The following is a 26,004-nucleotide window of genomic DNA, read 5'->3' as shown; positions in this document are numbered from 1 at the left end:
TGCTAAGGAATATTGGAATAGCATTTCACTACATGGACAAAGAAATGATGAAGAAACTGATAAGTACTATAATAAGACCCAGATTTGAATATGCAGGAATAGTGTGGACCCCTCACAAAAAGAAACTCAAGGAAGCTGGAGAGAGTACAAAAAATGGCTACAAGAATGGTCCCAGAACTTGAAGGGATGACATATGAGGAGAGACTAAAGGCTATGGATCTTCCAACATTGGAGCAGAGAAGGGAGAGAGGGGATCTCATACAAGTTTATAAATTGATAAATGGAATGAACCAAGTGGACAATGAGTATCTGATCCTGAGAGAAGAATATGCCAGTCGAAGCACAAGATCGCATAGTAAGAAGCTGAGGAAGGGAAGATGTGTAAGAGATATTAAAAGTATAGTTTCCATAAAGATGTGTTGAGACGTGGAACAGTTTGAATGAAGAAGTAGTGTCTGCAACGAGTGTGCATACTTTTAAAGTAAGATTGGATAAGTGTAGATATGGAGATGGAGCCACACGGGCATAAAGCCCAGGCTCTGTAAAACTACAACTAGGTAAATACACACACACACACACACACTAACACTACCTGAGAGAAGAATATGCCAGTCGAAGCACAAGATCACATAGTAAGAAGCTGAGGAAGGGAAGATGTGTAAGAGATATTAAAAAGTATAGTTTCCCGCAAAGATGTGTTGAGACGTGGAACAGTTTGAATGAAGAAGTAGTGTCTGCAACGAGTGTGCATACTTTTAAAGTAAGATTGGATAAGTGTAGATATGGAGATGGGGCCACACGAGCATAAAGCCCAGGCCCTGTAAAACTACAACTAGGTAAAATACACACACACACACACACACACACACACACACACACACACACACACACACACACACACACACACACACACACACCATATTTAAGTTCCACTGCCATTTTCATCAATGTAGTAGTTGCTTTTTGTGGGAGTGCTTCTGCCATGCTTTGTAAGCTTCCTGTTGAGTACTACCTGCAATTTGCGTTATATTTCTTCCACAGTGTGAAAACAGCTTCCCTTCAGCTTTAAGAAGTGAAAGAGGTTCTCTTCAGCTTTAAATTCATATTGGGAAAAGAGAAGAGTGAGAGAGGCAAATCCAATGAGTAAAGTGGATGGGGGAGCAATTGTGTTGGTGTGGGTGTTTCATTGTGCTGGATAACCTGATTGCCATCACACCACTGTTTAGCTCAGATGTGCCAAATATGTATCCCAAGATGCCTTAGAATGTCATGGCAGAACTCTGTGTTGACAGAATCAGTAGAGAGTTCTGCTGTGACATTTTGGTGCATTTCAGGAAGAAATATTTAGTGCAAACGAGCTATGTGGCATGATGGCAGCCTGGTGATTCATCTTGACGATGTATCCATTTACAGTGCCTTGGAAGTGTCCAAGTCTTTGCATTGCACCAACTTGGTCATCACTCGTTCCTCTCACTTGCCAAATTTGGCTCCTAATGATCTCTCCCTTTGCTACCCAAGTTAAATCTCAAGCCAAATGGGTGCTGTTGTGAAAACCCAACAGAAAACATGAAAAAAAATAAAATAGCTGAACAATGCTACAAGAGAACACACTTCAAGGGCATGCAGTTTGGAGATAAAAATCTCCCAGAACCACCAAACTGATGTTGAAATCACAGGATAAAAAGATAAGGAGTGAAAAAAAATAGCTGCCATGAGTACTAGAATAAAGACAAAAGATTAAGCATACTGGTCGAGTATAGCATGGATTTTACTAATGAGCAGTTCCACATTATAAATTTTTTAAGACCACTGTTAGTACCAATGGAGGTAAGTGATACCATTTGTTACTTGAAGATATACCTGCTAACCTGCATCCCCTTCCCTAACTTTACAAGTATGTACAAGTAAAGTGTTACTTTTGCATCTAATGTGTCCAATGCATTTCTATCTTCAGTAAAGTACAATACAATATGCACAAGGAAATAATACCCAGCATGGTCACCTCATATATTTATAATTTGTCCTCCCCATCGTGACTCCCAACTACACAGAGAGAGAGACACACACACACACACACACACACACACACGGTAGCTCAGTGGTTAGAGCGCTGGCTTCACAAGCCAGAGGACCAGGGTTCGATTCCCCGGCCGGGTGGAGATATTTGGGTGGGTCTCCTTTCATGTTTAGCCCCTGTTCACCTAGCAGTAAGTAGGTACGGGATGTAAATCGAGGAGTTGTGACCTTGTTGTCCTGGTGTGTGGTGTGTGCCTAGTCTCAGGCCTATCCGAAGATCGGAAATAATGAGCTCTGAGCTCGTTCCGTAGGGTAACGTTTGGCTGTCTCGTCAGAGACTGCAGCAGATCAAATGGTGAAACACACACACGTAGTGTAGTGGTTAGCACGCTCGACTCACAATCGAGAAGGCCGAGTTTGAGTATTCCTGGGAAGTGGCGAGGCAAATGGGCAAGCCTCTTAATGTGTGGCCCCTGTTCACCTAGCAGTAAATAGGTATGGGATATATAACTCGAGGGGTTGTGGCCTCGCTTTCCTGGTGTGTGGAGTGTGTTGTGGTCTCAGTCCTACCTGAAGATCGGTCTATGAGCTCTGAGCTCGCTCCGTAATGGGGAAGACTGGCTGGGTGACCAGCAGGCGACCAAGGTGAATTACACACACACACACACACACACACACACACACACACACACACACACACACACACACACACACACACACACACACACACGGTCCGGTAGCTCAGTGGTTAGAGCGCTGGCTTCACAAGCCAGAGGACCAGGGTTCGATTCCCCGGCCGGGTGGAGATATTTAGGTGTGTCTCCTTTCACGTGTAGCCCCTGTTCACCTAGCAGTGAGTAGGTACGGGATGTATATCAAGGAATTGTACGAAGATTGGAAACAATGAGCTCTGAGCTCGTTCCGTAGGGTAACGTCTGGCTGTCTCGTCAGAGACTGCAGCAGATCAAACAGTGAATTACACACACACACACACACACACACACACACACACACACACACACACACACACACACAGGAAAATCTGAACCCCAAAAAGCATATAAGCAAGATATTTGGATTATCATATAAAATGGTGATTAATTTAAGAGTGGCATTTCAATTCATGGACAAAGATATGATGAAAAAATCATCACAAGCATCCAAAGCTGAAATATGCAGCTGTGGTGTGGTCTCCGAGCTCTAAAAATATATAAGAAGATTACAACAGATACAGAGGATTACTACAAAAATGGTGTCGGAACTAAAGGACCTAACATATAAAGAACAGCTGAAGAAAATGGGACTACCAACCTTACAAGATAGAAGAGAATGAGGAGACCTAATAACAATGTACAAGATAGTCAATGGCACTGAAAAGAGATAAAAGGAAGACCTAATACTGGTGACAGAAGAAGATAGAAGGACAAGAGGTCATATAAAGAAGATCAGGATGAGGCAGTGTGAAGGATATTGAAAAATAGTTTTCCACACATAACAGTGGAGAAGTGGAATGCACATATGTGCATAACTTAAGGAAAAATTGGATAAATGGAGACAGGACACTATGAGCCCCGCTCAAACCCTATACAATACAACTAGGTAAATACACACACACACACACAAAATCATATGAGACGAATCATACAAAGAAGACCGATTAAATTACAGAAAGGCTGATATTGAGAACCTCAAACCTCAAGAGTTATTTTAAAAACGTAAACTGGGAGGAGATGGAATACTCAAGAGATGGTGCAAGAGAAGTATAACTTATTTGTGGAAATATACAAAACAGGAGTCAGGGAATATGTCCCAAAATATAGACCTAAAGAAGAAGGAAAGAAAGATTGGTTTAATGCAAGGTGTGCTAGGGCAAAGGAGAAAAGAGATGGAGCATGGAAAAGGTGAAGAAATCCAGAAAATAAGGAAAACTTCAAAACAGCAAGAAATGAATATGCTAAGGTGAGAAAGGAAGAAAAAACGAACTATGAAAAGTTTTCGGACATTGTCGAAAATTGTAAGGAACAACCGAAATTGTTCTACAGATTCATAAATGAAAAAATAAGGCAAAAAGAAACAATAGAAAGGTTAAAAGGAGAGAGAACGGGATGGTGGAAGACCCAAAAAGTATGGCAGAACTGTTGAATAGTAAATTTCAGGAGGTCTTTACTAAGGAATCCAAATTTGAAAGACCACAGGGTAATAGAGAGACTGTCCATATGAAAGAGATTAAAGTAACCAAGCTTGAAATAAAAGAGTTGATGACAGAATTAGATGAGAAGGCAATGGGACCGGATGAAGTCTCAGGCAGAATATTAAAAGAATGTAGAGAAGAACTAGCAATTCCTATATACATCATCATAAAATGCTCAATAGAAAATGGAACAGTACCAGTAGAATGGAAAAGAGCTGAGGTGGTTCCCATATATAAGAGTGGAAGGAAGGAAGAACTTTTAAATTACAGACTGGTATCACTAACCAGTGTAATATGCAAGATGTGCGAAAGAATAATAAAGAAACAATGGATTGAGTTTCTTGAAGACAACAAATTACTATCAAATAGCCAATTTGGTTTTAGAAAAGGTCGGTTGTGAATAACAAATTTATAGAGTTTCTACTTTAGAATAGTTGATAAAGTACGAGAGAGGGATGGATTGACTGTATTTATTTAGATTTAAAAAAGGTGTTTGATAAAGTGCCACATGAAAAAAAACTACAACTAGGTAAATACACACACACACACACACACACACACACAGTGGGAATCTATAAGATGGGAGATAGAGTAGAACTAGAAAAAGTAAAAAAGGAAAAGGACTTGGGAGTGACAATGGAAGAAAATAATCAACCGGTAAGCCATATTGATAGAATTTTCAGAGAGACGTATAATTTGCTAATGAATATTGGAGTAGCATTTCACTATATGGACAAGGAAATGATGAAGAAATTGATAAGTACTAAAATAAGACCTAGATTGGAATATGCAGGAGTTGTGTGGACTCCCCAAAAAGAAACACATAAGAAAATTAGAGAGACTACAAAAAATGGCTACAAGAATGGTTCCAGAATTTAAAGGGATGACATATGAGGAGAGACTAAAGGCTATGGATCTACCAACCTTGGAGCAGAGAAGAGAGAGAGGGGATCTGATACAAGTTTATAAATTGATTAACGGAATGGATGAAGTGGATAATGAGAAACTGATCCTGAGAGAAGAATATGACTGTATGACTTTAGAAGCACAAGATCGCATAGTAAGAAACTAAGGAAGGGACGATGTCTGAGAGATGTTAAAAAATTTAGTTTCCCGCAAAGATGTGTTGTGACTTGGAACAGTTTGAGTGAGGAAGTGGTGTCAGCAAAGAGTGTACATAGTTTTAAAGAAAAATTGGATAAGTGTAGATATGGAGACGGGACCACACGAGCATAAAGCCCAGGCCCTGTAAAACTACAAGTAGGTAAATACAACTAGGTAAATACACACACACGCCCCGGTAGCTCAGTGGTTAGAGCGCTGGCTTCACAAGCCAGAGGACATTCGATTCCCGGCTGGGTGGAGATATTTGGGTGTGTCTCCTTTCACGTAGCCCTGTTCACCTAGCAGTGAGTAGGTACAGGATGTAAATCGAGGAGTTGTGACCTTGTTGTCCCGGTGTGTGGTGTGTGCCTGGTCTCAGGCCTATCCGAAGATCGGAAACAATGAGCTCTGAGCTTCGTTCCGTAGGGTAACGTCTGGCTGTCTCGTCAGAGACTGCAGCAGATCAAACAGTGAATTATACACGAGAGACGCTGTCAAGGAAGGACGCACTGGCGCCGTTCCAACAATCAGCTGATCTTCACTACATACCTGTTGTACAGTTTTTACAGTGGCCTGGGCAGGTGGTGTGGACTCATTTTTTTCATGCAATCAATTATTAAGGAATGATGAGTGAAAGAGAGATTCCATCAAAATACAGACATGAGATTAGAGGAGTGAAAGCTGATGATGACTATGCTGGTGAGGGAGAGTATTCGAAGGCTTCGATACGATGACTACTTCACTACTTAAGAGAGTGTTAAATATTAAATATAAACTAGATAAATTGATAAAGGAGAATATGGAAATGAAAGTGAATGAAGAACAGGATAAAGAGTTTATAAAACTGAGAGAAAGGATAAAAAAAGTGGAAGAAAACGAAGCTAGGCTAAGAGCGGAAAACGAAGAACTTAAAAAGGCTTTTGAAGTAGCTAACTACAAAAAGCAGATGGAAGAAGGACTCGGTAAAGCCGAGAAAGAAAAAGAGAAGCTGATTTTCCCTGGAATGATTATTGCTTCCGTGTCAGAGACCCATCTTTGTGCTGAACGCATAACAGAGGTGTTAGTATCTGGCATGGAGGCGTAAATTCCTCATTCTTTTTCTCAACCTAAACCTTCTAAACCTTGGTTTAACTCAGCCTGTTCTCGTGCTATACATGATAGAGAGGTTGCCCACAAAAGGTACTTGAGCCTTCCATCTCCTGAATCTCATGCACTTTATATCTCTGCCCGGAATCATGCCAAGTCTGTTCTTCAACTTGCCAAACACTCTTTCATAAATAGGAAATGTCAAAATCTTTCAAACTCAAACTCTCCTCGTGACTTCTGGCATCTAGCCAAAAACATCTCAAATAACTTCACTTCTTCATCTTTCCTCCTTTATTTCATCCTGATGGCACCACTGCCATCTCTTCTGTCTCTAAAGCTGAACTCTTTTCTCAAACCTTTGCTCACAACTCCACCTTGGACGATTCTGGGCTTGTCCTCCCTCTCCTCCTCCTCTGACTATTTCATGTCTACAATCAAAATTCTTCGTAATGATGTTTTCCATGCCCTTGCTGGCCTAAACCCTCGGAAGGCTTATGGACCTGATGGGGTCCCTCCTATTGTTCTCAAAAACTGTGCTTCTGTGCTTGCACCTTGCCTGGCCAAACTCTTCCAACTTTGTCTATCGACTTCTACCTTTCCTTCCTGCTGGAAGTTCGCCTACATTCAGCCTGTTCCTAAAAGGGTGACCGTTCTAACCCCTCAAACTACCGTCCTATAGCTTTAATCTCTTGCTTGTCTAAAGTTTTTGAATCTATCCTGAATAGGAAGATTCTCAAACATCTGTCACTTCACAATCTTCTGTCTGATCGCCAGTATGGCTTCCGTCAAGGTCGCTCTACTGGTGATCTTCTGGCTTTCCTTACTGAGTCTTGGTCATCCTCTTTTAGAGATTTCGGTGAAACTTTTGCTGTTGCGTTAGACATATCAAAAGCTTTTGATAGAGTCTGGCATAAAGCTTTGATTTCAAAACTGCCCTCCTACGGCTTCTATCCTTCTCTCTGCAACTTTATCTCAAGTTTCCTTTCCGACCGCTCTATTGCTGCTGTGGTAGACGGCTACTGTTCTTCTCCTAAACCTATTAATAGTGGTGTTCCTCAGGGTTCTGTCCTGTCACCCACTCTCTTTCTATTATTCATTAATGACCTTCTTAACCAAACTTCTTGCCCTATCCACTCCTACGCTGATGATACCACCCTACATCTTTCCACGTTCTTTCAGAGACGTCCAACCCTTCAGGAAATTAACAGATCACGCGGGGACGCCACGGAACGCCTGACTTCCGATCTTTCTAAGATTTCCGATTGGGGCAGAGAAAATCTAGTAGTTTTCAATGCCTCAAAAACTCAATTCCTCCATCTATCAACTCGACACAACCTTCCAGACAACTATCCCCTCTTCTTCAATGACACTCAACTGTCTCCCTCTTCCACAATGAATATCCTCGGTCTGTCCTTTGCTCATAATCTTAACTGGAAACTTCACATCTCATCTCTTGCTAAAACAGCTTCTATGAAGTTAGGTGTTCTGAGGCGTCTCCGACAGTTTTCTCGCCCCTCCAACTGCTTACTCTGTATAAGGGCCTTATCCGTCCCTGTATGGAGTACTCTTCGCATGTTTGGGGGTTCCAGTCACACAGCTTTGCTTGATAGGGTGGAATCAGCTCTTCGTCTCATCAACTCCCCTCCTCTGACTAACTGTCTTCAGTCTCTTTCTCACCGCCGAAATGTTGCATCCCTTTCTATATTTTATCGCTATTTTCATGGTAACTGTTCTACTGATCTTGCTAACTGCATGCCTCCCCTCCTCCTGCGGCCACGCTGCACAAGGCTTTCTTCTTCCTCTCATCCCTATTCTGTCCAACTCTCTAATGCAAGAGTTAACCAGTACGCTCAATCATTCATCCCTTTCACTGGTAAACTCTGGAACTCCCTCCCTGCATCTGTATTTCCGAATTCCTACAACTTGTCTTCTTTTAAGAGGAGGTATCGAGGCATTTGCTCCCCTAATTCTGGCTGACGGTTTTGGCACTTTTGAAGTCTTTGGAGAGCCAGCGCTCAAGTGGGCCTTTTTCTAACTTTCTTTTTTTTTGCCCTTGGGAAAAGAAGAGTGTAGTTGTATTTGGAATAAAAGAAAAAATATAAAATATAGACCAAAAAGAGAAAAAGAAGAAATGAAATCAGTCAAAGACCTACAGAAAAATCTAAACGACAAAGATAGGCAGAACTTGGAAGAGGAAGTAGAAGAAATAAACAGAATGGGACCATATCAAGAAGGAAAAACGAGACCAATTAAAATACTACTATAGTAAATCACAAGCAACAGAAGAAATATTATATAGAACAACAAAACTTAGAGAAACAGAAGGCTGCAAGGATATCTATATAAAGAAAAATAGAAATGAGGAAGAAAGGAAGAGATACAATGAACTGGCAGCAGCAGTAAGGAAAAAGAATAATGAAAGGTCAGAAGAGAGAAGAAGGCATTTTTGGAGAATTCTAGGAGACAGGATAAGGAAATGGTATATAAACGAGAAGGAAGAGAAAAAGTGGAACAAGTTTAACTAAAAATGATAAAGGCAAAAGACTAAAAATGATGTATACGAACATAGACGGGTTTTATCAAGTAAATTAGAATTAAGAGATTACATAAAGAAAGAAAATCCAGATATTGTATGCCTGGCTGAAACAAAACTAAATGAGGCAATCAAAATAGACTTGGATAATAGGTATAATGTATGGAGAAGAGACAGAGTGGGTAAAGGAGGAGGAGGAGTCATGATTATGTTAAGGAAGGAGATAGTGATAAACCAAGTGGAATGTGGGAAGGAAAAGCAGAAGTATTGTATATTAAGATGCATATTAATAAAAAGAGTTAACAATCATTGTAACATATGTGCCACCAAAACAAATTCATGGACCAATCAAGAATATAAAGACATGATAGATGACACAATAAGGAGTCTAACGAGAATCGTTAAAGAAAGGAGAAAAGTGATATTAGTAGGAGATTTCAACTGTAAAGAAGTGGACTGGGAAAATTATGAAAGTGGTATGGGGAAGAAGCCTGGGAGAAAGATTCTTGAACCTAATGATAGACAATATGATGGACCAGAGAGTAAAGGAATGCACAAGATTCAGAGGAAACGACGAGCGGCGAGATTGGACCTAGTTTTTACAAGGGTATAAAAATACAAATGAATGATGATATAAGTGCCCATTGGGAAAGAGTGACCATGCAATATTAGAAATAGATATAGAAGAGGAAAGGAAGATAGAGACGATTCATACAAAGGAGACCGATTAAATTACAGAAAGGCTGATATTGAGAATCTCAAGAACTATTTTAAAACGTAGACTGGGAGGAGATGGAAAACTCAGAGACAGGAGATGGAAAACTCAGAGACAATACAAATATAACTTATTTTTGGAAATATACAAAACAGGAGTCAGGAATATGTCCCAAAATATAGACCTAAAGAAGAAGGAAAGAAAGATTGGTTTAATGCAAGGTGTGCTAGGGCAAAGGAGAAAAGAGATGGAGCATGGAAAAGGTGGAGGAGAAATAGAAATCCAGCAAATAAGGAAAACTTCAAGGCAGCGAGAAATGAATATGTTAAGGTGAGGAAGGAAGAGGAAAAGAACTTGAAAAGGACATTGTCGAAAAATGTAAGGAGCAACCAAAATTGTTCTATAGATTCATAAATGGAAAAATTAGGCAAAAAGAAACAATAGAAAGGTTAAAAGGAGAGAACGGGATGGTGGAAGACCCAAAAGTATGGCAGAACTATTAAATAAAAATTCCAGGAGGTCTTTACTAAGGAATCCAAATTTGAGAGGCCACAGGGTAATAGAGAGACAATCTATATGAAAGAGATTAAAGTAACCAAGCTTGAAATAAAAGAGTTAATGAAGGAACTGGATGAAGAGAAGGCAATGGGACCAGATGAAGTCTCAGGCAGAATACTGAAAGAATGTAGGGAAGAACTAGCAAGTCCTATATACAACATCATAAAATGCTCAATAGAAAATGGAACAGTACCAGTAGAATGGAAAAGAGCTGAGGTGGTTCCCATATATAAGAGCGGAAGGAAGAACCTTTAAATTACAGACCGGTATCACTAACTAGTGTAATATGCAAGATGTGTGAAAGAATAATAAAGAAACAATGGATCGAGTTCCTTGAAGACAACAAATTAATATCAAATAGCCAATTTGGTTTTAGAAAAGACGGTCTTGTGTAACTAATTTATTGAGTTTCTATTCTAGAATAGTTGATAGAGTACAAGAGAGAGAGGGATGGGTTGACTGTATTTATTTGGATTTAAAAAAGGCGTTTGACAAAGTGCCACATGCAAGATTACTATGGAAGTTAGAGGAGAAGGGTGGCTTAAAAGGAAGCACATTGAGATGGATAGAAAATTATTTGAGGGGGAGAGAAATAAGGACGGTAGTTAAAGATATGAAGTCCAAGTGGAGAGCAGTAGAAAGCGGAGTGCCACAGGGGTCAGTATTGGCACCAATACTTTTCCTCATTTATATTAACGACATGCCAGAAGGAGTGAACAGCTACATAAATCTGTTTGCAGATGATACGAAACTGTGCAGAGTTATAAAGCAAAAGGAGGATTGTGAAATACTGCAAGAAGACCTAAATAAGATCTGGGAATGGAGTAAAAGTGGAAATGGAATTCAATGTGAACAAAAGCCATGTCATGGAAATGGGAAAGAGTGAAAGATGACCTGTGGGAATCTATAAGATGGGAGATGGAGTAGAACTGGAGAAAGTTAAAAAGGAAAAGGACTTAGGAGTGACGATGGAAGAAAACAATCAACCAGTAGTAAGCCATATTGATAGAATTTTTAGAAAAACATATAATTTGCTAAGGAATATTGGAGTGGCATTTCACTACATGGACAAAGAAATGATGAAGAAATTGATAAGTAGTATAATAAGACCCAGATTGGAATATGCAGAAGTAGTGTGGACCCCCCATAAAAAGAAACACATAAGGAAATTGGAGAGGCTACAAAAAATAGCTACAGGAATGGTTCCAGAATTTGAAGGGATGACATATGAGGAAAGACTAAAGGCTATGGATCTACCAACCCTGGAACAAAGAAGGGAGAGAGAAGACCTGAATAAGTTTATAAATGTTATGTAAATACAACTAGGTAAAATATACACACACACACACACAATGCCAATGAATAACTATACAGCATTTTCCAGCATCATTCTTCCTGGTCAAATGCTTTGACAAAGTAGGCATTTCAGAAGACAATCTGCAGAACAATATAATTTTTGAAATAAACTAAACAATTTTAGTTTTAAGTGCTGTAAAAAATTGACCACCTCACTTAACACAAAAATTTAGATAATTGTTCTTTTATACATGGGCAACATACACACATATATACCTAGCCATCTTCTTCCTCTACATGAAGGGTTCTCAACCTTTACTCATTTAAAACCACCTCCTGAACATCCAGTAATCTGACATTGAACAGAATGTTAATTTAGTGACTGACACTAACTCAATATGCAGTGGTACTGTAAAGGATATATTAGTTCAGCCTTTTAAGTAACTCTGGAAATCTTACAGAATGTTTGTTTAGTGACTACTGACACTACTAACTAAATATGCAAAGGATATTAGATCAGCTATCTAAGTACCTCTTGAAATCTTGTAAACCCTTTTTTTTTTAATGTCCTGGCCTATAGCACCTGTAGGGAACTTGAAGAGTATTGCAAGTGCTGTTAAGCTTCCACCCATTAGTGGTGCAGGCAGTTTTATTTAGTGGTACCCATGTAAGGGCTCATATCACCACCTAAGTGCATCTTTGGTGTAACCACCTAAATAAAACCTTGGTATCATGGTGACATGTAGATAACTTTAAACCACTCAACAAGTGGCAAAGTATCAAGGCAATAAATACATGATGGTATTCAAACCTATGTGTGGACGTCTGCCTGATCTCACGCTCACCACCTTATCCATTATGCCACCGCTAGGAATAACCTTTGACAAAATTTTCAAGTTTCATATTTATTTTTAGCAAAATACTAACTTTAAGGTGACGGTTCAGTATTGGAGGAGTCCTTTTCCATGTCCCTGGTGCTAATTCTACATAGACCTCGTGTCTAATGTTTTTTTTTGTTTCAGGAATTCCTGTTCTACCCAACGTTCATCTCACTTATTACTGCACAGTTGCGGTTTTCTACCATTATTTCCTTGTGTCTGCTTTTCTGAATTTTGTAATGGCATGCCTTCTTTCTTTGATTTGTACTCTGTCATTCTTTTCCTGTCCTCATTGGTAATGCAAGAGTTAACCAGCATCTCAACACTCCTCCTTTTCATTGGTAAACTTTGGAATTGCAGAAAAAAGGTTTAGTATAAGTGAGTAACTTAGATTAAAATGACTGATTACACAATGTGCCTTGGGGTAGTGAGTAACTTTATATAATAATGACTTGATTATACAATGTGCCTTGGGAATTTATATCTATATTATACAATGTGCCTTGGGAATTGATATCTATATTATACAATGTGCCTTGGGAATTTATATTTATAAAGACAATGTTGTATGTATTGCAGTATTCGATGTGCTTATGGGCATAGCTGTAAGGGTGCTGTTCAAATTTTGTTGGTATTTGACCCTGGTGGCAGATACTCGAGTAACTGTTCTTTAAAATTCACTAAAGTGACTAATGTATGACTCGCCTTCACACCATCCACACCCACTCACCACTCTGTAGTAAGTTGGGGAGTGTCCTCGCTTGCTACTTGTCAGGCCTAATATTTTAAATCCCACTCAACTTACTAACAATTTTTCAGAGCATAAACAGTTAGTGTCCTCTTTGAACAAGAGGATGGTGTGTGTGGTGTGGGCAAGTCTCAGGTGGTGATCATGAGTGATCAAGATCAAGACCATGGTAACACATTACCCTCTCAGACTATCCCTCTTCTATGAATGTTTAGCACTTGCTTATTAAAGACCTAAGTGTTTTCTTTTTGTCTAGTTTGTAGTTGTGATTATCCTAATTCTTAAGTGGATAGAAGGGTTAACATCTCAAATTCATACTTCATTTCACCCATTTAATAATATAACTTCTACCTTTCTGCAAAAAGAAGTGTTATTACTCCAGGGAATTATATATTGCTTGTCCCTTTTACAGTGCATTGATGTCTCGGCAACATTTGCTGAAGCCCTGAGGAGGACTCACAATGGGGAAAGCATCTCCTACCTTTCATGGAACGTGCCATACCACTGACCACCTCATGCCTTCAAAAGAAAGTTTTATATCAGCACCAACTTTGTGAATAACTATGTATTTACAGTTTGGTGGAAGGTTATACACACACACACACACACACACACACACTCTATCATATTTGTTTATCCAGCTGCTTTTTGAATGTGATATGCCATGTATTGTCCATTAAGATGCTTTACATATAAAATTGTGTATTGTTTGTGTGTGGGTTTGGATTATATATATATATATATATATATATATATATATATATATATATATATATATATATATATATATATATATAAATGGAATACTCTGTTGGTTAGATATTCAAATCTATAGAAATTTTGTAATGTGGAGAGTATTTAGTTTCAGGAATCATATATTTTACAGTGAATGAATGGCTGCATTTGTATACTGTAAGACAATGCTGATATTGATGCTGTCTTTGTGGCAGTGAAGCTGATATTGATGTTGTCTTTGTGGCAGCAAAGCTGAATCAGTCAGAAGGCAAGTATACCATTCACGGCTTTGCATAAATAGTACACTCTGAGGTGCTAAGTGTTATCATGGCAGTGTTATATAGCCATTCTATCTCAGTAGTAGGTGAATGTTTTAGATAATTTAACATTACTCAGCACTGAATAAAGACATCACTAATTCTGTTTGACGTTATTTGTTTATGAAAATTATATACGAGGCGGCTAATAATGTGAGAAGAGCTATGTTTCTTGATGCATCACTGTTTTCTTGACTTGTTATTTGTGACAAAGTGATGTCTTGTACATTATGTGATATTCAGTAACAAAAGACCTGCCTTTATGGTAAAAAGACTAGCTTTTGTATTTTGGAACCATTATACACACTGTGCTGCATGTCCTCCATTATGAGCATGTGAACGCACTCCTAACTTACTGTAAGTAAAATAAATATAATTTTTCAAATTACTGTTCCTTTATTACTTGTATAATAATTTAATGGAAAAAAAAAAAAAAAAAATTATTGGTCTTGATAAGTTAGGTGCTTGAAATATCCTTTTCATGACTGACATTATATAATGAGTTCAAAGAGCAACACTACACTTGTGGAACGAGCATTAACAGATACCAGCACTGTAGAATACAGTCATCCTAAGGGCTGTTTTTGGCAGGGCATGAAATGAAGATTTGCTCATGGTGTATAGCTGTTTGGTATGGAAATAAGTAGTGGACTTAACACAAAACTTATTAGTGATTTCCATACTGAAGTATATAGTAATGAAGATGAGGTCATCCTAAAGCAGCACTATTCTCATTAGAGGCTGAGTACTGCAATACAGTTCAGTGCAAATATTCCATAAAGTTTAAACAATGTAGAATGTAAAGACATACCTATTTTCCCTTAATTTAATTTTCAATCTAAAGCTAGATGTTGCGTCTGTGGTCTCGTGCCTCAGCTCTTGAATATTCCTTGTTACAACTCCAGTCACTCACACTAATTTATCTGTGCAATAATCCTTTCACCAATTTTCTCTGACTACAAGACTACATAACTTTCAAAATAAAGCACATTGTAATTCTCTCCTTTTGTGAAGATCTCCATTCTTGGAGACTTCAACGTTCACCACAAACTTTGGCCTTCATCTCCCGTCACAGACCATCATGGTGAATTAGTCCTCAACTTTGCTATCCTCCATGACCTAGAAGAGGAGTTCTCAACGTGGGGTTTGAAAAGTCCTAGAGGTTCACAAGAAAATTTCCAGAGGTACTTAAGATGACTGGTCTAATAATATCCTTTGTAGTATCATTGTATATTGAGTTTGTGCCAATCATTTAATTAACATTCTGTTTGATGTCAGATTACTGGGTCTTTGGGTAGATGGTCTTATAACTGAGGGGGACAGGTTCTTGATGACAAAAGACCATTTGCTAATTTTGTTTTCCTTTGGCCAGTGGCTCTTATATAAAAAAGAAAAAGAAAAAAAGGCTAGATGTTATGGGGCTACAAATGTCTTCAGATTTTTATATAGAATTAATTCTTCTTACCTATACATAACTCATTAAAATGAGAAGACTCAATTTGTAAGCCACCCAGCAATAAAGTTGCACTCAATTAGGTTACTTTATGCCACATAATTTTCACTGGAAGAGTTTCTGAATGCTTGGTAGAAAGACACAATAAATCTATTACAAAATGGCAGTATTTTTGCTTCAAAATACTACCAATAAATTCTTTTCTCAAAATTTTTAAATTAGGAGTGTGTCATCCACTGGCAAATTATAATATTTTAATAACCACTTATTTATCATATCTAAAACAAGATAAAATCCAATGAAAGGAAGAATTTTCCTTACCTTGTGAACATGGCGAGACACTGTGGAGAGAACTCTTGACCACAGGTGAGTAAGAAACACTTGGCAGTGCAGACTATGACCAGCCAATCACACTGTCTCCTCTTCTCTGTTCCCCACACACACAGCACCATCAGAGGCCTCTATCGTGACGGACCACGTGATCTCCATCAGCATGTCTTATGCACCACTGCTTTTTCCTATGGCCTCACTCATTCTGTCTGTGAATCATTCTAACAATGAATTGTTCTAATAACAATATTGTCTTGTTCATATATTGCTGACATCATCAAACAAATATGAAGAGGAAAAGGGATGAAGATAATGAAAAAGTTGAGAAATGAACAAACTGTGACACCACCAAAAATAATGGCTCAGTTCATGCTCTGGGACAACCACGCTGACCTCTACCACTGCCACCATGCCATGTCTGGTGTGACAGAGTGACTATATGCTGTCGGCAATCATGAAGACAGTATGATGTACCTGATGTTTGAAATATGTCACCCTGGATTTCTTCTGCTTTAGATTCAAGACAATGAATCTCAGTTAGTTACAGTCTGTCAATCATTCATAGTCTTTACTAAGCACCTAGAGTTGTTATTTCTCTATATCATTAACACTGATGATTTGAACTGTTTTTACAAATTATTATTATCGCATCAAGTTGGAGCACAGTAACAAGTGGAGTACCACAGAAATCAGTGCTGGCATCAGTAATGTTCCAAAATTAATGATATACAAGAGGGCTTGAGTAGCTGCAGATTGTGTGAAACTACTGAGTGTAATAAAGAGTAATGATGACTATGGAATTGCAAGGAGATATTAACAAGATCTGGGAGTGTGGCCAATAGTGGATATTAGAATTTAATGCCAAAAAGTGCCACGTGATGGAAATCAGTGGAAGTAATCGAAGACCTAGATGGGAATACAGAACGGGAGAAGAGATTCTAATGAAGAGAATGTTAGAGAAAGACCTGGGAGTGGTTATACACATCCTGCTCCCAGAAAGACGCATAATGGGTCCCATCACTCTTGGCCAGTTGGTGGCATCAACAGAGTATGCTTCTCACCCTCATCACATCATCCTGCTGCATAACTTCCATGTTCCATATCAATAATCCAATCACATCATCTCAATTTCCAATTTACAGTATCATTCTATCAGACTTATTATAATGCACCACTCACTCACCTGACCACCTCATCCTAGTGCCACCCCAGGGGGTGGTGCTGTGTTACATGCAGCAGCAGCAGACAACAGCAGCACCGCGCCGTCCTTTCTTTCTCTTCCGTCACCAACGCTTCACACTGGTTTCGTGTCTTGTGGAGCGCTTCGAGCAGTTGTATCCAATACACTAGTATTTCAAACCTGTTTCCTGGTATTTTCGTCCTGAAAACATATTTTCATATATATATATATATATATATATATATATATATATATATATATATATATATATATATATATATATATATATATATATATATATATATATATATATATATATATATATATATATATATATATATATATATATATATATATATATATATATATATATATATATATATATATATATATATATATATATATATATATATATATATATATATATATATATATATATATATATATATATATATATATATATATATATATATATATATATATATATATATATATATATATATATATATATATATATATATATATATATATATATATATATATATATATATATATATATATATATATATATATATATATATATATATATATATATATATATATATATATATATATATATATATATATATATATATATATATATATATATATATATATATATATATATATATATATATATATATATATATATATATATATATATATATATATATATATATATATATATATATATATATATATATATATATATATATATATATATATATATATATATATATATATATATATATATATATATATATATATATATATATATATATATATATATATATATATATATATATATATATATATATATATATATATATATATATATATATATATATATATATATATATATATATATATATATATATATATATATATATATATATATATATATATATATATATATATATATATATATATATATATATATATATATATATATATATATATATATATATATATATATATATATATATATATATATATATATATATATATATATATATATATATATATATATATATATATATATATATATATATATATATATATATATATATATATATATATATATATATATGTATACATATACACATATACATATATATATATATATATATATATATATATATATATATATATATATATATATATATATATATATATATATATATATATATATATATATATATATATATATATATATATATATATATATATATATATATATATATATATATATATATATATATATATATATATATATATATATATATATATATATATATATATATATATATATATATATATATATATATATATATATATATATATATATATATATATATATATATATATATATATATATATATACATATATATATATACACACACTACATATATATATATATATATATATATATATATATATATATATATATATATATATATATATATATATATATATATATATATATATATATATATATATATATATATATATATATATATATATATATATATATATATATATATATATATATATATATATATATATATATATATATATATATATATATATATATATATATATATATATATATATATATATATATATATATATATATATATATATATATATATATATATATATATATATATATATATATATATATATATATATATATATATATATATATATATATATATATATATATATATATATATATATATATATATATATATATATATATATATCAAAAAATGTTTAATAAAATTGGGTGGAATAGCGCTCAATGAAAAACTCGATACCAAGGATTCTATTGTCTGTTCCTTGGTGTGCAAGGAAACTAAGACATTCTATTAGGCTCAAGAGCAGTTAAGAGTCGCTCTGCCGTCTGGCGTAGCGACAGCTGTTGGGCTTCTATTCTAGAGTTTTCTTGTTTGTAAAATTATAGCTTCAAAGCCGCAATATTGTTCAAGATACTAACTAATAGTGTACGTACATCACGCAGACAGGTGTGTGGGAGGGGAGAGGTGATTTACGCTTGGGTGTGCCATACTATTAACTTTTTTTTTTCTTTTTATAAAACACGATGATGACAATATTGAACTTTCTCTTTTGTCTCATGGTTTTGGGGACGGAGGTTAGTTTCACCAAATGAAATGCATGGATGACATACTGCATGAACATGATTAAAAAAACAAAGTTACTAAGCTTACTGGCTTGTCGGAATATGGGTATTGCGTGTTACAAAACACACTTATGGAATATAGTGCAACATATTTATACGTGCTTTTTGTTTGGTGATTCTCATTCACTGACAGGGAGAAAATAAACACCCAAGTTCTCATTGGTGAAGGTTCTTGCATTGAACTAGAAGACTATGCAAGTAAGCACCAAAACACGATGCCTTTCATCTTGAGGCTGCAAGTTACACTTGCGTTGGGAACTTGGGAGGGCACCGCTCAGTGACGCCAGAGAACTGAACCAACGTTGAAAAAATCGACAACCTAACTGCCAAATGGGAGACGCAGCGTTGTAGCGTTGTATGGAACGCCATAAATCACCCGACCATCGCAGTCATGACCGTATATAATGTAGGGTGTCCTACTACACCTTGTATCACCGTCATTTGATGCGGCAATTCACTATTTGCCAGCATCGTTATAGCAGTGACCACTTGTTCAAAATGAAACAGGCTTAAAGGTTATATGCATAAAACACGCGGGGCGTAGGGGTAGGAAGGGGGCCGGATTGATTGTGAGAACGGTCAGTTTGTGACGACGTTTTTAGTTGGTCTCATCAGGTCGATGTGTATTCAAGTCATCATCCTTACATGCAAGCAAGGACATTCGGGCAGCTACTCGCTCAAAACTAGTTCGATGGAGGAAGCAATATCTATGGCTCTATGCAGTCTCTGCGTCACTCAGTGTAATGCAAAATTCACACTTTTTATTTATTTATTTATTTTATTTTACTCTCCCTTAGCTACATTAATTACAGTAAATCAATGATTCGATTGGCACATTTGGAATGTAAAGAAATACCACAAGATCGAACACCCAGCTGTTTTGCGGGTGGCTTAGTAATAAAGTAATTCAAATTACATGTGTGCACGCATATGCACGCACGCACATGTATACATGCACACACGCACATGCACACACGCATACACACACACACACACACACACACACACACAGACCTATCCGAAGATCGGAAATAATGAGCTCTGAGCTCGTTCCGTAGGGTAACGTCTGGCTGTCTCGTCAGAGACTGCAGCAGATCAAACAGTGAAACACACACACACACACACACATACACACACATTTAAGTAAGTGCCCGCTGTTATCGCCACACCACATGACAACAAACACACTGCTTGTATGCATCTACGGAATGAGGGGAAAATTAGCAGTGTTTGTTATTTAATATTTTTTGATATAAGGGAAAGAAAACGTTAAAAAAGTCTAAAGAAGCACAGGTCTGGTCTCCGTGCAAGATGGTGTACAGAAAGTATTCTACTGGTGTCATATCTCGGTAAGGACAACAGCTCTGGTATCCTCAGTCCTTGTTAAAGTTTCCTACGTTTTCCTGACTCAGCGTCGGAAAAGCGCTTCCCCGACGTGTGTGGTGTTTGTTGTTGCATGACCACCGACCGATTACTTTATGTAATACCAGGAATTCAAGATAATCCGAAATTGAAATAATACATATGACAATTACCAAGATTACAAATATCAGAAGTCCTGTGATTATCTTGAACGTCAGCGTTGACTCGGCCACCTGAGGCGAACTGCTCTGGCGGTTTCGGGTTTCTCGCATCGAACGCTGTTGCTGTTCATGTTCCTGTTCCTTCGTTTCGAGCGTGCCACCGGTGCTATGTTCTGGTGGTACAGCACCCCTCGGCAACATTACAGGCGCGTTGTCAGAAGATGACACAGTGCGTGGTGAGGGGGCCCCGCTACTCTGGGTAACATCAGTGGGCGACGTCGTTTCGTTCTCAGAGCTGAACCTGAAAGGTTTGGACCAGTTTGTTCTGTCAATAGGTGGGCCGTAAATTTCCTCCACCAGTTTCTTGAGTCTATACGAGGTTAGTTCAATGGGAGGTAGCAACTTGAAAATCGGAGTAGGAGAAAGAAATTTAAAGTGGCTATCTGGGCGAGATAGTGGCGCCACGCCTGCGGAGGTGCGGGAAGTCTTCAGCTCTGCTTTCTCGAGCAGCTGTTGCAATAACTTCTTGTTGTGATCCTTGATTAGCAAGTTCGGTCCCATGCTTGGAGAATGAAAGTAAAAAAATAAAAAAAAGGAAAGGCAAAATAAAATAAAATGACAGGAATACTTGAAGGCATAAGGCATCGACAGGTGGCGGTACCCCTGCACTGCATGCTCCTCCCCTGCACTACGTATATAGCCTACTACTTCAGTCATCATTCTCTCTTCTCACAACTTTGGTAGACAATATTTACGTTGTCCATTTTGTTATACAGCACCATCAAAAATTGTAAAATTGCACTTTCAACTAATGACGGTGTTGAGATGATCACCGCTGGCTGCGTCCGTGTCACTGTCACTGTACAGTATTTACGTCCTACTCTGGAAGACGATATTTTGCTGCACACGCACACACACACACACACGCACACAGAGAGAGAGAGAGAGAGAGAGAGAGAGAGAGAGAGAGAGAGAGAGAGAGAGAGAGAGAGAGAGAGAGAGAGAGAGAGAGAGAGAGAGAGAGAGAGAGAGAGAGAGAGAGAGAGAGAGAGAGAGAGCATGGGTGATGTTACCGAAGTAAAAGAATTCCATCGGGACGCTGGTGACTTCCGGTCTTTTCTTTCACTGACTGATTCCTGCAGGCGTTACTTCCGCACGGTAGTGGAGCGCTGCCGGGTGCTGACGGCTGGCGCATAAAATTTGCAGGTTGTGCTGGTATTACATTTTCTTAGAACATTGAATATTCTCCTCTCTCTCTCTCTCTCTCTGCCGACGACCACACCATGTTGAACACTCTCTCTCTCTCTCTCTCTCTCTCTCTCTCTCTCTCTCTCATAAAGTCGCCAGCGCCACCAGCACGGTAAAAACTTCCCAACATTGGTGATGGCCGAATGATTGGGTACTATTTGTTCCATGCTCAATTTATTTCCAAACTTAAGCCATTTGCTCTCGGGAAGAAGTTATTCTCTAGCTGAATATTTTCCACTTCTCTTGCGTACCTAATTTTTCATGTTCGCCTCTTCCTTCATCCATCACTAATGACTAAAAGGTCTTAGACGTGGAAAGACTCCCTCCTCAAAGTTCCATAATTAATGCTCGATGGGAGAGCAAGAGAGGAGTGGAGTGGAGTGGAGTACCCATTCCCTCCATCACGAGTATGCAGATGACGCCACAACAGCCACTAAGAGACGAGGTGGTCTAGCTTTCATTAGCGGGATACATTATTCACGAGGTTATTCTATGCATTCACGGCACGACATTTCAAAGCATTCTATAATACATGGCTCAGATTAATTACCTATGAACGCGTTACGTAATCAACGCACCAATTTATTAAAGCATTGTAAAGTTTGGCAAATGTTATCCCAGTGTGAGTCGCTATTAGTGAGAGTGAACGGCTGGATTAAAACGCGACAGTTTATAGCAAGAACAGTGAAGGTTTGTCCCATTAGCAATAAACACTTTGTAATTACCAGCAGGTTTTCTTTCTTGACTTAATTTTATCATTAGCGTAATCATTCAAGTAGACGGCACACAAAGAGACAGGAGAGAACAATACTAGGGATTCAGAAGCAGCCACATGCAGAAGACAAAGTTCAAGAGAAGAAAACACAGGCAGAATAGATAACAGATGGATAATTGGATAAAGTGGAGAGACAGGAGAAAATTCATCGTGCAATGGGAGACAGACCGAAGCAGCAGACAAAGTTGAAGAGAAGTGGGCACGGGCAAGCGAACAGGCAACGCAGATGAATGAATGACTGGACACAAGGCATGGATACTAAGGAACAGCAGAAGAGTACACACTGAACTGAATGCAGTGTTCCGGGCTGTAGCGGCACGGACAGTTGATAAAGGTGAGAAGACAAAAGGCGAAAGAGACCTTATTTCTTGCAGTGAAGTAGAAAATAATAATCATTGATGACAAAATTGATCGAGTGGATTATCAAGAGTGTCAGTAGAAGAAGCATCACCAAGTAAACTTCCAAAAAGATCAGTGGAAGTTGTTTCAGTAACATCAACAATAATAACAGAAGTAGTCGCATCAGCAAGTTCAGTAGAAATAGCATCAACAATAGCATTAGTAGAAGTACGTACCTACTGTAGCAACACAAAGTACGCCCAGAGTTGCGTACCTGACAAGAGACGAAGCCCACCACTGTGTCCCAGCAACTTCCACCTTACCACGGGAGGTCGCGGTGTCGGGGATGCATGAGTGAGTGGCAGGGACTGTCTCGCACCACATATCCGTCACCGCCACGCAGGAATACCTCGGTTCTCTTCACGGCGTCCATAGTCCACCGTCACATTTCTTGTCCAGTGATCGAGTGACGCGAGCCACCCTGTCCTGCATCGCCATACAAAATCATGAGCAAAACACGTCAGAGACAAATACTTGGGTTAGTGAAAATTCAGAGTATATTTCAAAAGCATGTAAATGTGCATCATAAACTATCGTAAACATATTTGACCTTTAAAAAATTCTTGAAAATAAAACAAAAGTAAATAAAACACATGCAAGTTTAACAGTGCGTGTCTCCAGAAGCTGTGTGTGCATCATGAACTAAAAACAATTGACCTTTGAGTTATTCTGGAAATTCATATACAGCAAGAAAAAAATACTCCCACTTTTTACACTTCGCTGACCAGTGGTAACTCACTAGACTCCCTCGTTACAGGCCTAAAGACCTCCCAATATACGACTCTTACCATATACTTCTCTGTAATGGCGTCCTTCATAATAAGAATTTCTCTATTTTAAAATCCTTTTCATCATGGACACAGTATCTACCTCAAGCTTCCTCCCTCCCTCACTCACGCTATATCTTCTCGGCCGCTGTGTGCATTGTTGTTAGCTCGTCTTGCGATAGGGCGAACCATTCATCACGCCACATCATTCTGGCAGGCTACCCCTCACGCACCTATACTGGTCCTCAGCCTCAGCTTGGCGCACACCGCACAGCCACTCATTCCTCGTGTCCGTGTTACCAGGGACGTATTTCGCTTCTCTGTGGGTTTCCTTAAACAACACTTTCCATGGCATCTTATTTTCATCCCCCTAATTACGAACAACTCTCAGGCATTTCTTTTATCTCTTTAGCCACCTTCAAACATTGCACTGGCCAGACGTTGCTTAATACATTATTTTAATTCTTGTTTTTTCGTTTCTTGTCAATGCTTATGAAGATTGAATTCCTGTAAGGCTGTGAACTGTTATGTATCACAGTAAAAGGGTTGAATATTAAAAAAAACATACGAAACTTTCAAACTCTTCCTCTGAGCCTTGCGTTACTCACCCCGTCTCTCCTCGCTACTCTACAATCCCTCGCAATATCAACCACATCAACCACTTCCATTCTCGACGTGTATTGCTTGCACTCCCTGCGCCGCCACTGGTCTAGCCATGGCTCTGTATGCCTTTCCTTTTAGTTTCACTGCCGCGTTTACCCGTCGCACACAAATGTTTGCATTTTTAACCTCTATAGAAAGCTCCATCCCTCAATCTTTTCGGTAGAACTGGTGGTGGTGGTGGTGGTGGTGGTGGTGGCGGCGGCGGTGGTGATTCACTTTCATATATTTTCTATAACTTCAACTTAGCTATTAAGTTCCGTTGATCAGAAAGTTTTTGTTTTTTGTCTCTCTCCCAAGTTCTATTCTTTGTATTAACTTTCTTGTCACTCCTCCCGCCCTCTTCTCTCTCTCTCTCTCTCTCTCTTTCCATGGAATCATTAGTGCATTTGTCAGTTCATGTCTGCACGGTTTACTCTCCGCGACACCTGAACACTCTTAGGGATAGACAATTACTAATAATACCTTTTCTTTTCCGCTCAAGATCTTTATGAACAATCATTCCAAGCAGTTTCTGAAAAAAATGCCATAATTTGCAATACGAGAAGGCTCTTCAGGGCACGTGTTTCTTAATAATGTACGCTCTGAACCTCTCGCTGTCCCAGTATAGCGAAGAGATATCAAGAATGTGTCCCCCAATCGCTCAGTTTTAAGATTTTAGCAGAAGTGTTTTTTGCAGCATAGTGTAGTGTCCGCTACTGTCGTCCGTTACTGCTTTGTTTTTTATTTGTTTATTTTTGATGAATTTGAAGGTGTTTCAGAGGGGCGGGGGTGGCGGTGCATCTGGACACATCAAAAGTTTACAAGATTGATGCCACGGACTGCCTCCCTCAACCATTACTCTCGCACAGTGACACTCGCGGCCATTTGTTTAAACTTTTTCCCTTCATGTTGTTGTTGTTGTCCTCCTACGTACACTCCTCAACATAAATTAATTGGGGATAGGAGCTTTAAAGGTTTTGCACGCATGCACGCACACGCGGACACACACACACACACACACACACACACACACACACACACACACACGCCCGGTAGCTCAGTGGTTAGAGCGCTGGCTTCACAAACCAGAGGACCGGGGTTCGATTCCCCGGCCGGGTGGAGATATTTGGGTGTGTCTCCTTTCACGTGTAGCCCCTGTTCACCTAGCAGTGAGTAGGTACGGGATGTAAATCGAGGAGTTGTGACCTTGTTGTCCCGGTGTGTGGTGTGTGCTTGGTCTCAGACCTATCCGAAGATCGGAAATAAT

General features: G+C 37.9%; 1 protein-coding gene and 1 long non-coding RNA gene across 4 annotated transcripts in view; one reads left to right on the top strand and one right to left on the bottom strand.

Annotated features, from left to right (window-relative positions):
* Positions 1 to 14,562, top strand: part of LOC123517752 (ribose-phosphate pyrophosphokinase 1) — a 45,885-nt gene extending 31,323 nt beyond the window's left edge. Inside the window, exon 7 of one of the 3 annotated variants that reach the window (XR_006678565.1) lies at positions 13,538 to 13,672. Coding sequence is in view for 1 of the 3 variants with exons in the window: in XM_045278162.1 (XP_045134097.1) it covers positions 13,538 to 13,633 (96 nt within the window). In the remaining 2 variants the exon portion in view is untranslated. Of the gene's footprint in view, positions 1 to 13,537 lie in introns of all 3 variants that reach the window. The other 2 variants (XM_045278162.1, XM_045278164.1) reach the window with 2 other exon arrangements.
* LOC123517753 overlaps positions 1 to 26,004 on the bottom strand; it is a 37,540-nt gene that overhangs the window by 576 nt on the left and 10,960 nt on the right. The window contains exons 2-4 of the long non-coding RNA XR_006678566.1: positions 23,543 to 23,754; positions 17,144 to 17,341; positions 15,952 to 16,169 (exon numbers count right to left, since the gene is read on the bottom strand). This is a non-coding gene — a long non-coding RNA (uncharacterized LOC123517753). The remainder of the gene's footprint in view (positions 1 to 15,951; positions 16,170 to 17,143; positions 17,342 to 23,542; positions 23,755 to 26,004) is intronic.

Source organism: Portunus trituberculatus, chromosome 42 (genome assembly GCF_017591435.1).
Source record: "Portunus trituberculatus isolate SZX2019 chromosome 42, ASM1759143v1, whole genome shotgun sequence".
Lineage (NCBI taxonomy): Eukaryota > Metazoa > Arthropoda > Malacostraca > Decapoda > Portunidae > Portunus > Portunus trituberculatus.
Note: the sequence above shows the minus strand (reverse complement) of the source record. Positions and strands in the feature narration are given on the sequence as shown.